Source organism: Pollachius pollachius (genome assembly GCF_949987615.1).
Source record: "Pollachius pollachius genome assembly, chromosome: 1".
In the NCBI taxonomy this organism is placed as follows: Eukaryota; Metazoa; Chordata; class Actinopteri; order Gadiformes; family Gadidae; genus Pollachius; species Pollachius pollachius.
This window is the reverse complement of record NC_136934.1, coordinates 30,533,802-30,546,176: the sequence shown is the minus strand read 5'-3', so window position 1 is coordinate 30,546,176 and position 12,375 is coordinate 30,533,802. Positions and strand designations below refer to the sequence as shown.

At 45.9% G+C, this 12,375-nt stretch overlaps 1 protein-coding gene across 3 annotated transcripts; it reads left to right on the top strand.

Annotated features, from left to right (window-relative positions):
- Positions 1-56: 56 nt before the first annotated feature.
- Positions 57-11,453, top strand: esrp1 (epithelial splicing regulatory protein 1). Of its 3 annotated transcripts, none has more exons than XM_079745321.1 (16): positions 57-414; positions 648-785; positions 1,149-1,265; positions 1,652-1,763; positions 2,280-2,405; positions 2,593-2,647; positions 2,744-2,854; positions 2,963-3,095; positions 3,267-3,309; positions 4,268-4,587; positions 5,666-5,890; positions 6,298-6,538; positions 7,496-7,676; positions 8,029-8,182; positions 8,921-9,013; positions 9,564-11,453. In XM_079745321.1, exons 1-16 carry the CDS (start codon positions 283-285, stop codon positions 9,696-9,698), a joined length of 2,316 nt encoding a protein of 771 aa, XP_079601447.1. In that variant the 5' UTR covers positions 57-282; the 3' UTR covers positions 9,699-11,453. The 3 variants fall into 3 exon arrangements, with proteins under 3 accessions (XP_079601447.1, XP_079601446.1, XP_079601448.1); XM_079745320.1 differs by having other exon boundaries at positions 6,298-6,550; XM_079745322.1 differs by having other exon boundaries at positions 6,298-6,550; positions 8,921-9,054; positions 9,564-9,702.
- The last annotated feature ends 922 nt before the right edge of the window (positions 11,454-12,375 follow it).

Below are 12,375 nucleotides of genomic sequence, written 5' to 3'. Positions count from 1 at the left end.
AGGGAGGGCAGGTATATGGTCACGTGACTCCCCAGGTAGGCGCACTACAAAAACGGAACCTCAGCCATTACTCCACTATGGTGACTGCGGGACGTTTTGCATATATTTCGCACTCTAAACCTGGATGTATTTACCTCGCCTAAATGCTTTGGCGTGAAGGTGTACGAGCCTAGTTTAGACGAGTGCCGACACTAGTTTATTTCTAGTTCACTTTTGACGGAGTTCTCTAGTAAGAGATTGTATTATTAGGTACGCTTTATTTGTTTTTTTTTCTTTTTGGAAATGACGGCACAGGTAGACTACCTGGCGGTGTTGTTCGCGAACACATCTGGCGCCAGCGGAGATCTGCTGGGATCGGACGAAAAGGAGCTCGGTCAACTAGTGTGGCAGCTGGTGGACTTAAAGAACAAAAAGGTAGATTTTTTTTTCGAGAGATACTCTTCTTTTAAAGTTATATAGGCCTATAATGTCGAATACAATTAATTGCATTGGGGGCACTAAACATGCAGTAAACATAGGGGGTTATGATGATGTAAGGGGCTGTTAAACATTTGACATAAGGCTCGTGATATGTGTTATAAGCCGACACCGTTGGAGTTGTATGTACCGTTTCAGTTGCCTGACATGTTTGTGTCTCCTCAAACCAGTTGGGCAGGGTGAATGAGCTCCTGATCAAGCACGAGCTCTGCGACCTGACAGAAGAACAAGAGGAGGCGGAGGAAGATAATGGATCCCTCACTGATTCTGTCTCAACGGCCGCCAACCTGGAGAGTGCATTAAATCAGGTATATAATCTACTGGAGTACAAACAATCAAATCATCCTTTAAACTAATGTTTTTAAGCGTACATGATGTAATGTGTTACAATTGTTTAAGCATATCATAACACAAACAGTGGGTTAATAGGCACTGTAATGGAATGGTAGGGAACCACTTTCTGAGAAGTGGGTGGGTGTTGCTGATTAAGTATAATAATGCTCCTAATACAGACTGAATAACAGTTCTAATGTACTAAATGGACGCTGCTTCCAGAAACAAAATCAACAATGGTACAAAAATCGAATGAAATGAAACCAACACATCCTGCAACATGATGTGCATGCTTTAGTGTGCCCAATACAAATATTTTTCCTATCCTCCCTTTACAGTTCCACCTAACACTTACCAATGAGGTGAACAGCATAGGGGCAGGCACCTCGGTGTGTCTGTGTACTGATGGACAGCTCCATATTCGGCAAGTCATTCACCCCCAGGCAGCAGGCAAGGTGAGTGCGTGGGGAGGGTGGAAACACCTGGTAAGAGGCAGGGAGAGACCTACTTAACCTGCTCCAATCAGCCCCTTGCTCCCAAGCGACTCTGCCAGTGCATTGTCGAGCCAGAGATCCCTTAACATAACTGAATTCTTGAGAGTGTACATAACACATCGACACATACACGCAGCTGACCCCTCAACCTGTTGGACGGGGCTGGATGTGGAACAATGCGCATCACATTTGAACCGTATGCTGTTCAAGCTTAAGTACACAGCCTAATGATGCCAATAAAGATGAAAGTCACTTTCCTGAAGCCGTATCACCCAGCTGCTGCAGTGCGGCCTGTTCACACACCACACACACTGTTTGAAATGGACCTTCTCTCCCCGTGTCTATAGAACCTCCTGGTACCAGAGTGTTTCTTCTCATTCTTTGACCTGCGGAAGGAGTTCAGAAAGCACTTCCCTGCGTCTGACCTCAAGGCTGTAGATGTGCACTTCATGGCTGAATGTATCCTCACCCCCCTGGATGCCGTCCGCTCCCTCTGTGAGGAGGCTGTGTACTCGCATGGTTTGCTGTATTTGTTTGTTTGTTTTTGTTGGGATTTCTTTAGTGCCTGTTTGCCCCCAGCATGGTAGTGAAGGAGACGTACGCGCCATGCAGAAAGTGTACAAATTAAAGGTTCACAAGTCATGGGGTGTTGGCTGCAAGACTCAAGGTTTTGAAATGCAAATAGAGAAACAATGGCAGCACTGGGCTAAGCGTATAGTGAAAGAGTGTGTGTTTAGCCAACAGGGCTGACCCCCACACACCCTTTAGTACGGAACTACTGACGTCTCCTTCCCTTTCTCTCTCTCTCTGGCTCAGTTTCTATTTCTCTCCTGAACACCCCTTTTCTCTCTCCTGGTCGGTCTTCCATACCCTCAAATACTCAGAAACTCATCTACTTAAAACCATTCAAAACATGCTTTTATGGGCTGGTGGTGTGTGTCCTCCTGTGGTCTCCTTGACTTCTATCCATCCCAGCTCTAAGCTTACCTGTGGATGAACTGACGGTGTTGGAATCGTCGGAGCTGTTACCCCGAGAAGTGGCTGTGCAGAACGTGAAGGCCATGGCCAGCATCGCCCTGGCCCTGCTCCCTGAACCCCTCTGTGAGTGGCTTTACTACACAAGGCTTTAGGTTACCACTATAGTCCATTAACATACTTGGTATTTGCTCTAATCAAATTGTGACTGTAACTGCAAAATATATATGCCTATATATATATTAGAAATAATTTATTATTATGAATAATACCAATAATTACCAATACCGATAAAACATTTTCTCCATTGCAGCGCACACATTTCTGTACCCAGAGAGAGTCAATGAGAAGTTTGAAACGGGCACATGGTAAGCAGAATTTCTTTGTCAGTATAATGAAAACCTATACACAGTTGCTCCAAGTCCCTGTGTAGCGTGCTCATTGGCCTGTGTTGTGGTGCGCAGCAGTAAGATGGAGAAGGTGTGTGATAACTCTGTGATCAGAGCCAGAGGCCTGCCCTGGCAGTCCTCAGACCAGGACATCGCTCGCTTCTTCAGAGGACTCAACATTGCCAAGTACGTTTCTTAACTATTTACTTCTGTTGCTTTTCTTAATGTCTTAATGTGATCACAGTGTGTTATTTACAAAGTATTTGTAACTGAATATGTGGTCTTGTACTACAGAGGTGGTGCGGCGTTGTGCCTTAATGCTCAGGGAAGGAGGAACGGAGAAGCTCTGGTGCGCTTCATCAATGAAGAGCACAGAGATCTGGCTCTGCAGAGACACAAGCACCACATGGGGAACCGCTACATTGAGGTAAATCCTCTTAATCTAGCTCACTGGGGCTACCGTCCAATACTTCAGCATTGCTCCTTGCACTTGGGAGCAATTCAGCCCCTTCCATATCAATGTCACACCCCATGATACCTTATTGGTATTGGCAAAGAAATGCACCGGCTGAAGGTTTTTTTTACTATTTACTTTCAGGTTTACAAGGCAACAGGAGAGGACTTCCTGAAGATAGCAGGAGGTGAGTGAACCACATAGGGGATTTACTTGAGAAGCATTCCTGGTAATGTTAAGTCCTCGGCAGAACCGCGTACAGAGGTAACTTTAAAAACTTGGATAGAATATTTTTATCGAATATAATAATAATAATAATATTAATATTATAAGAATAATAATCATATTATATTTTTATTGAAGCTTACTTGACTGAAACCTGAATGAACCTTCTCACAGATTAGATAAGATGAATGTTTTACAATAACCAAATGTATTGACATTTAAAATGCATCACATAATATAGTAAATACACCAACAATGACAAACAAAACCACATAAAGAAACTAAAGAGGCTGTCTCATTGTCATGCAAAAGCAATCCCTTGATTTGGGAGATATGTCATTGTGTTGGCTACTTCAGAAACAATAGGGAGCCTCTAATCACTGTTACCACAACAAGTCAGGGCCATCCCCTTACGCCTGCTATGAATGTTCATGTATTTATTATGAAGGGTACCCCATTCTCCCAGCTCCAAACCGATTGTATCAACCAGCAGATGTGGCCTCAGAATGACTCTCATGATTTAAACATTATAAAAGAAAGATCGTCTCTGTAACAAAAATGTAATCCCATTATCGTCACCAATCGTTTTAAGGGGTTATACAATGACAAGGGTTAAACCTTGATTCGTTGCAGAATAAAGCATAGAATACCGTCAGTGACTTGGGGAAGCGTCACTAATGCTAATGAACAGCTATCAAGGATGATCCGAGTGGGAGACGTTCGACCGGTATCGATGAGGCCCTCTCCTCCCCCTTAACCAAAGCTCTGCCTCGGTCTGGTTGGTTCGACCGGTATCGATGAGGCCCTCTCCTCCCCCCTTAACCAAAGCTCTGCCTCGGTCTGGTTGGTTCGCCGGTATCGATGAGGCCCTCTCCTCCCCCCCTTAACCAAAGCTCTGCCTCTGTCTGGTTGGGCTTCAGGTACCTCCAACGAGGTGGCCCTGTTCCTGTCCCGAGAGGACCAGGTCATCGTTAGGATGCGGGGGCTCCCCTTCACCGCGACGCAGGAGCAGGTGCTGGCCTTCTTCGGCCAGGGGGAGGGGCCCACCGAGGTGTGTGACGTGAGCGGAGGCGGCGACGGCATTCTGTTTGTGCGCTACCCAGACGGGCGCCCCACCGGGGACGCCTTCGTCCTGTTCTCCTGCGAGGAGCACGCTCAGAGCGCCCTGAAGAAGCACAAGGAGATCCTGGGGAAGAGATACATCGAGCTGTTCAAGAGCACGGCCGCGGAGGTGCAGCAGGTGGGTGGTGGCATGAGGGTCCATCAATAGTCGATGCATTTAGGAGTTAAGGGCAGCGGGGCAGGGAGGAGTGGGGGTGTATTGTAGGAAGCACTGGTTTGGAGTTCAGATGTGGATATAGATTCTATTGCTTAGGCAGTTACATCAGAACACCAACTTGGCATACTTAAGCTGTTAACTTAGTGAACCGCGGAAAAGATTTGTCCCCTCTGAAACAAGGGAGTCAGAAGAGGCACCCGCTGTGGTTTCAAATCTGGAAGTATACCTTGTAACTAGGAATCAAACCAATCGATCACCAGCCAGATGGCTCTTTACCTTAAATGGCCATCATAGAAGAGACACATTGTTTTAGTAATTAAGCTAGACTTTTTACAAGAAACACAAAATCACTTGAAATTGACCATAAAGGATAATTCAATTCCTCAATGAAATAGTTACTAGTAGACATGTGTTAAGAATTTGGTGGTTCTGGAGTTGCTCAGGCTGAAGTCAAAAGAGGGTTTAAGGGTGGGGTGTACATATCAGCAAGGTGTGTTTAGAAAGATGTTTTCTTAACCACACAATACTGGATAATGAGTTAAACAACTCATTATCACCTGTGCATTGAAAGGGACATTGTCTGGCTTGTTCTTCCTTGTTTGTGTGAAGCAACCATTTCATATCCATATCTATCCAGAGTCTTAATAGACCCTATGCTGTAAATGAATGATTAAACCAGTTGCGTCAAATTTCCAAACAATCCCATACACTTAAACTTTAAACGATTACAAGTATGTCATGAATTTTCCTTCTCCGTAATGTGTGTGTAATGTGAATTCTGGCAGAGAGTATGGTTGAGAGGCAGACAAAAGACACTTGTCTACAACATGACTCCTGAGAGATGAAAGTGTGTAAAACAAACAGTGTTAGTGGGCTGATGAGCAGGTTAGGGGACGCTGCCGGTGGAGTATTGTTTGCTTGTTTGCTCTTGGCTGTTTGTTGGCCGAGCAGTGCGTAACTGTATCTTTGTTTGTATGGGCTTTTAGGTGTGTTCGCCGAGCAGTGTGTAACTGTATCTTTTGTGTGTGTGGGCTTGCAGGTGTTGAACCGGTACTCCTCAGCCCCCCTCATCTCTGTGGCCCCTGCTCCCCTGGTGTCCATGCTGCCCACCGTTTCTCTCCTGCCCTCTCCTGGCGGTGTACGAGACTGCCTGAGACTCCGAGGGCTGCCCTACACCGCCACCATTGAGGACATCCTCACCTTCCTGGGCGAGTTCACCAGAGACATCAGACCCCACGGAGTGCACATGGTGCTGAACCAACAGGTACGGGCCGGGCCACGTCCAGAGGGAGGCAGTCTAACTTGCTGGCGTCTCTCCTGATACTATCAGATTATTTGACCAGAGATGACCTGTATGCATATTGAGTGCGCTTTTTTGGAATATTGTTAATATGATAATAAATAATATTGTTCCGTCCACTGCAACACAAGTTCAATATGCGACTGTGCATATGAAGTGCTTGCATTCCCCCACTCCCATCCAATCCACTTGGCTTCCTCCTCCAGCCTAGCCGGCCCCATCATTTGAATAGCTTTTACATATGGGGCCGTGGTGGAAGGCATCAGAGTGAGGGCCTACAGCCCCTAGCAGCTCCATGCCTCGGCCCCGTCCTAGCCCGGTTCACACCAGTTGTTAACCTGTCACTGGCCTTCCCTCCTCCCTCCTCCCAGGGCCGCCCGTCAGGGGACTGCTTCATCCAGATCTCCTCCCCAGAGAGGGCCTTCATGGCCTCCCAGCGGCTGCACAAGCAGATGATGTCGGGGCCCCGGGGGGTCAACTGCCGCTACGTGGAGGTGTTCCCCTGCAGCGCCGAGGAGATGGGCCTGGTGCTGATGGGGGGCACACTGTCACACACACCCACACACACACACAGCCGGAGCAGGAGTGGGACAGGGCTCAGCCCGCCGCCATGTAAGTCCAGACGTAAGTGCCGCTGGGAGCTGGGTGTGCTTCGGGACTGCCAGGGGTAGGTGGGCTCCTGCCATGGGGGCAGAGAGGAGGGGTTAGAGGTTCAATTCTGCCCCCTCTCTTCTCTGGGGTCTTTCCAATCTAGGACTCTGATGATGGGGGGTTTCCGGTCTGAGCCCAGGGGTAGGAGTAGTGTGTGTCTGTGTTCATCAAATCTTGTGTGTTCTTACATTTGTGTGTGTTTGTGTGGTTCTATTGGTACATTTCTGTATGATTCTCAATGATTTTTACGTAATTTAGTTTTAGAAGTTTGCATGACTTTTAATGAACTGGTTGCTCTGCACATTAATTTCCACATTTGTTCATTTTGATCTAAGAGCGAGTTTATTTTGATGGCACGGGTAGCAGCACTTCTTTACCCGTACCTACTGGAGTGGTTTAATTTGATCTTCACATCCCGCAAGCCCTACTACACTATAATACAACCATCACAACACTAGAGGACTGAGAGGTGTGGGTTTTGGGTTATTTGTGTGTTTGTGGTGTGTGTGTGTGTGTGTGTGTGTGTGCGTGCGTGCGTGCACGTATGGACCTTTGGTCGGGGAGCTGTGCGCTGGGTGTGTAGAAATTCTTTCATTCTCTCCTCTCTGACCTTAAATGTGTACTTGTGCATTTCCATAGCAACAACAAGCTTTTGATCACATGAAAATAAAGGATAGTCCCTAGCCGGGGCTTAGCAGGAAACATGACTTGAAATGCAGAGGTTCACATGCATGAAGACGAGAGATTCATGTGAGGTCACTGACAACAGGATATCACTCCATTACAACATACTACAGAGGAGGACATCAGTTTCCTAGTACTAGTCCTCTTATAATCACAGACACCTGTCTGTCCTCTTGGCCCTTATAGACTGTCTCATAACCCCTAGTCCCTGTCCCTCCTCTGCCCCTCCCCCAGGTCTGTCTCCTCCCACCTACTCCTTCGCCGGCGCCCCCCCGGTCATGTCTGCGGAGGCCGCCGCCGCCCTCTACCCTCCCATTGGCCAGATGCTGCTCGCCCCCCGCACAATGGCCCCCGGGCACCCTTACTACCCTGCGTCCACTCAGGTGTACATGAACTACGCGGCCTACTATCCCAGGTAAGCACCCCGCCCACGGCCAGAGCCTCCCTGTTTTACAGCCCACCGCCAAAGAGCAATTTGTGTTGTTGCCCAATGTGTGTGGTCGGCCAAGGAAAGATACTTTGACAAGGTTAGTTGATAACTAAACAATGTGTTATCATCAGCCAGCTTGGTCAGTATCACTCCTCCCCCTTTAGTCCTTGGTAGGGCAATTACGGAAGTAATGTAACAGGCGCTATTCTCATTGCTTTAATTTTTGAATAATTTCTTAAAACAATTAACCAAAATACCAAAATAACCTTTATCATATTCCTGTTGCACTTCTGAATGATTGAGTCCCTGGTCCCCACACCCTTGTTTGTTTTTCTAGTCCTCCTGGTTCTCCCACCACTCTGGGCTACTTTCCCTCCCCCTCTCACCTCCCCGCCCCCCCTCACCTGCCCTCCCCCGGGGGCCTGGTGCGCATGCCTGGCCTGACCTTTAATGGCGTAAAAGATCTCATCAGTGCCGTGCAAGGATACCAGGTAATGTGTGTGTGTGTGTGTGTGTGTGTGTGTGCAGGTGCGTGCGTGCGTGCGTGTTTCTGTGTGAGGGAACTTCTCTTCAACTCTTGTCTACATTGCCTCTGGCATTCCCACATGCCTTTTCAGTAGGATCCAAATGCTGTATTCAAATCTCCTTCCATTGTGGGTGTGTGTCCTCACACATCCACCGTGTTTGCCCAGAGGCTATCAAACAAGTTTATCTGCTCTGCGGCCCCACCCCTCCTCTCATACATACTGCTGCCTGCTTAGACTTGACTTGCCAGAAGTCATACTCAAAGTTGAGGAAGAGGAAAAATAAATCCCTGATATCATTGAACAGATATCATTTCTACCTGGACAGGGTCTCCGTGACGTAGATACTGTTTGGGGCACGACAGAACAGAATGTCCTGTCACCAGCATACCCATACTGGAGCGACTGGGCCTTCTGGAAGATTCACCTGTGTGTGTGTGTGTGTGTGTGTGTACACATACATACATGCGTGGCGAGTGCGCGAGTGTGTGTGTGTGTGTGTGTAAATTAGAAAAATAATGTTCCATAATGTCCCATTTTGGAGAGTGAGAACTAAATGGGTTTAGCTGAGCCTTCACGGTTACAAAAGTGTGAAGCTTTAAAGCGTGGTTAGGAGTAGAACTGGTTCATCACTGTATCCCTAGTGTCCCTCTAACTCCCAGCTCCTGTCTCCTGTGCATCCTCCCCCTCCCCTCTACCCCACAGTACGCCTCAGACGACGGACTCCCAATGCACGCTCACGGCCTCATGCACACCCATGACCCCACCAGGACTTTGCTTACGCAGTCCAAAGAATGGGTGTGTATTTAACGTGTCAGAGACACTGAGACAGGTTGCAGGTAAGGATGGGTTGTGTGTGTGTGTGTGTGTGTGTGTGTGTGTGTGTGTGTGTGTGTGTGTGTGTGTGTGTGTGTGTGTGTGTGTGTGTTCTGGGTTTAGATGTGTTAGGAAAGTTCCCACTAACTGCTAACTACCTCAGCAATGCCATGTCTAAACAATGAGACTGGTTAGAGGAAACGTTGTCCGAGCTGTCAAAGAGCCCTCTCTCTGTAATCTACTATCTAACTCTTGTCTTGAGGGAGAGTTCAGTTATATTGGAGATGATTGCACGTGTCCTCTCCTGCTTGGCTTCTCCTGCTCCATGACCTTAAAGGGGTTCGATGACGGGGATTGAGGGGTGGTGTAGGTTATCTAAGGTGTGGGGGAATGAGAAGTATATTCTGTATATGGGACTGTAGGTGAAGAGGATGGGTACACTTCTAGTCCTGCTGCTCGCAGTAATATGTAGTAGTTACTAAACCATACCCCTCTGACCCTCTCTCTTTTGCCCCTCTGTTTCCTCATCTAGAGTCTCCTTGAGGCGGTTCCTCACCTGAGCAGCAGTCTGATTGGTCAGTCCGGCGTAGGGGACCTCTCTCTCATGCCCCTCCCGCCTTTGATGACCAACGCGGGGGGGCAGTACTTGGACCTGGCCCTGCTGTAGGGTCACACACACACTTCCACGGGTGCATACACACTTATCGGAATATCATGCTGTACGTGGAAGACCTGTGCATCGCTAGCTTTTATTATAGAGCCTTTTTTGTTTTGTTTTTTTATTTATGTTTAAAAATAGAAATTAATGTATTTTATACCAAATCACCATGAACTTAGCCAAAATATCGTCTTTCTTTGTTTCACATTGCACAACATGTATTTTTAGAAGCCTTATCGAGATATAACTTGTTGAATAACATATAACCACTAAGATATATTTAAAGGTGTAGTGTGTAGAGTTTCGTAGGGTCTAGCGGAATGGACTTGGCAGAAATGGAATATGTATGTGAGTATGTTTAAACTTGTGTAATCCCATGGAAATGAGAATCCTTCTGTTTTTGTTACCTCAAAAAGGCACATTTATATCTACAAAGGGAGATAATTGTTTATCATCATCTCTCTTACCTGTAGGTTGGGACCTATACATGCAGACATTTTTACAGACTAAATAACAAAATACAAATTATAAATCGATCAAGGAAGCTCATAACTTGCCCCTTAGTTAATCGATGCTGTCGTAGAAGGTATCATTTTGGAGGTTCCTTCGTACAGGCCATTACAGGCCACTGTAGCTTCTCCTAGGTCGTTTGAAAGGGAGGGGAGGGGCCAGTATTCAGTTAGTTCTTATCTGCAAACTCAACGCTAGAAGCCACAAAATCCTACACACTCCGCCGTGAATATCTTATTCTCAATATAAGTATAGAGAAGTTACATATAGTAGCAAATTAAAATTTTCCTTCTGTGCTTTTTTGTAAACCAAAGTGTGCATGAGTGTGAGAGAAAAGTATTATGTGTGGCTGCTTTAATGGATTTTAATAACCTATCTGTTTGTGTCATGCCTTTTTCATTTTTTTTATATACATTTGATATAATACCTTAAAGATTGTATCGGAAACGTTAGTGCATGAAGAAGTTAGTAGTACTACCAAGAGATTGTTTACATATGGCCAACTACAAATGCACTGCTTATACTTATCATGAACACACATACAATATCTTCCTTTTGATTGACTTTGAACACAATGTTGACCCTACTGTCTGATGTTCTCCATCAGACCTCACATGGGGGTCACATCACATCCCATTCCAACACTATCTCCTAGTTTTTTATGTGTGTATTCAAACAGGGATTTACTTCCCTATTACATGATGTCTCTTGCCTTTGTGTTTTTGTGACACACCTCAACCCATGCCTATCCCAGTTGCTGGAAACCCAACAATGGGCTTGAACGCTTCCTTTCAGCTTGTTTCTCCACATCGCTGGTTACTGGATGAACCTCTACGGGTGTGTCTAGTAAACGCTATCACATACCTTCACTCTGCTCCTAGAAGACGCCAAAGATGCAGTTTGTTCCTTAAAGCCTTCCCCTTGTTGCCTTTTTCATTTTTTCATCAAGAAAGCGGTACAGGTTCTGCTAGTTAAACCACCTCCCTACAAACCACGGGCCAATTAGGAGGTGGCTCATAAGAGAGCTGATAAGAAGAGGAACTAAACAACTCTGTTGACATTCCTGTTGTGAATTTGAGTCTGCGTTTAGCCCCCAGGGGAAGGCCCCTGTATGTATGGGGCCACTCTTGCTGTTCTTCTGCCCTGGGAGAACCATGATGTCATTGTGAAGCGTTGTGTCCATGCCTTACTCATCAGCATCCAGCTCAGGATTACAGCCGGCGACAGTGCTTAAATGAAAAATAAACGTTACATGTGAAGTTAAGTCTGTCCTCATTCTGTTTGATTGGGAAGTTTCACAGCAGCGCCCCTTTTCATGATACGTAGCCAAGCAGAGTAAACAAGTAAACAAGGACTATTTTTTTAATATACTTCTCATGCAGCATGATTATTACCTCTAGTTTACACACACAAACACACACACATACACACACACACACACACACACACACACACACACACACACACACACACACACACACAGCATGGCAAAGGGTCTGGCTCTCTCCCAGTCAAATTAAGGGACAGGACATGGTGGGAAAAGTTAGGCATGGAGAGTACTTCAAGGAGTGTTGAAAGAGAGCGAGAGAGAACGAGGGAGTACACAACGATGTCGGACCCTCAGGGCTGAGGTGGCATTGTGTAATTCAACACTGGCCACCCCACCCTTCTTGATCCTATTTAAATGCACCCACTCGCTCCACCGCAACAACACTGAAATTGTTGAATGCATTGTGAAAGCCATTGGCCGTTGATTACATTTGAAACAAGCTTGTAACATTTTTGTAAACACAAATTGAGAGGTAATGACTAAAATATGCAATAGATTATGTAATGAACATAGTTCATTACATAATCTATTGCATATTTTAAATAATTAATAAATTTATTTATTTTAATTATTTAAATGTATGCAATAAATATGCATGGCATCGATTTCAACTTTCCATTCAAAAGAAACCTGTTTTGTGACTTTAAAAGCAAGTACAGTCATGTGAAAGACTTGCACGCCCGTTACAGTTTATTCCTCTTTAAATTTGAGGCACACATTCACTTGTAGGATTTACAGACACCATCTATCTTACTATACATCATTTATGGGGATCATTGCTACACCTGCACTGATCCTTAAAGAAGACTTGGATGTGGAGCCTCCATTCGTGGGCGGCTGATGGGT

Bases quoted from the DNA above. Each gene is read 5' to 3' on its own strand.
- esrp1 (XM_079745320.1), top strand. From the start codon at position 283: ATGACGGCACAGGTAGACTACCTGGCGGTGTTGTTCGCGAACACATCT. The intron at 415-647 runs GTAGATTTTTTT...TCCTCAAACCAG, and splicing joins TGGACTTAAAGAACAAAAAG to TTGGGCAGGGTGAATGAGCT. The intron at 786-1,148 runs GTATATAATCTA...CTCCCTTTACAG, and splicing joins TGGAGAGTGCATTAAATCAG to TTCCACCTAACACTTACCAA.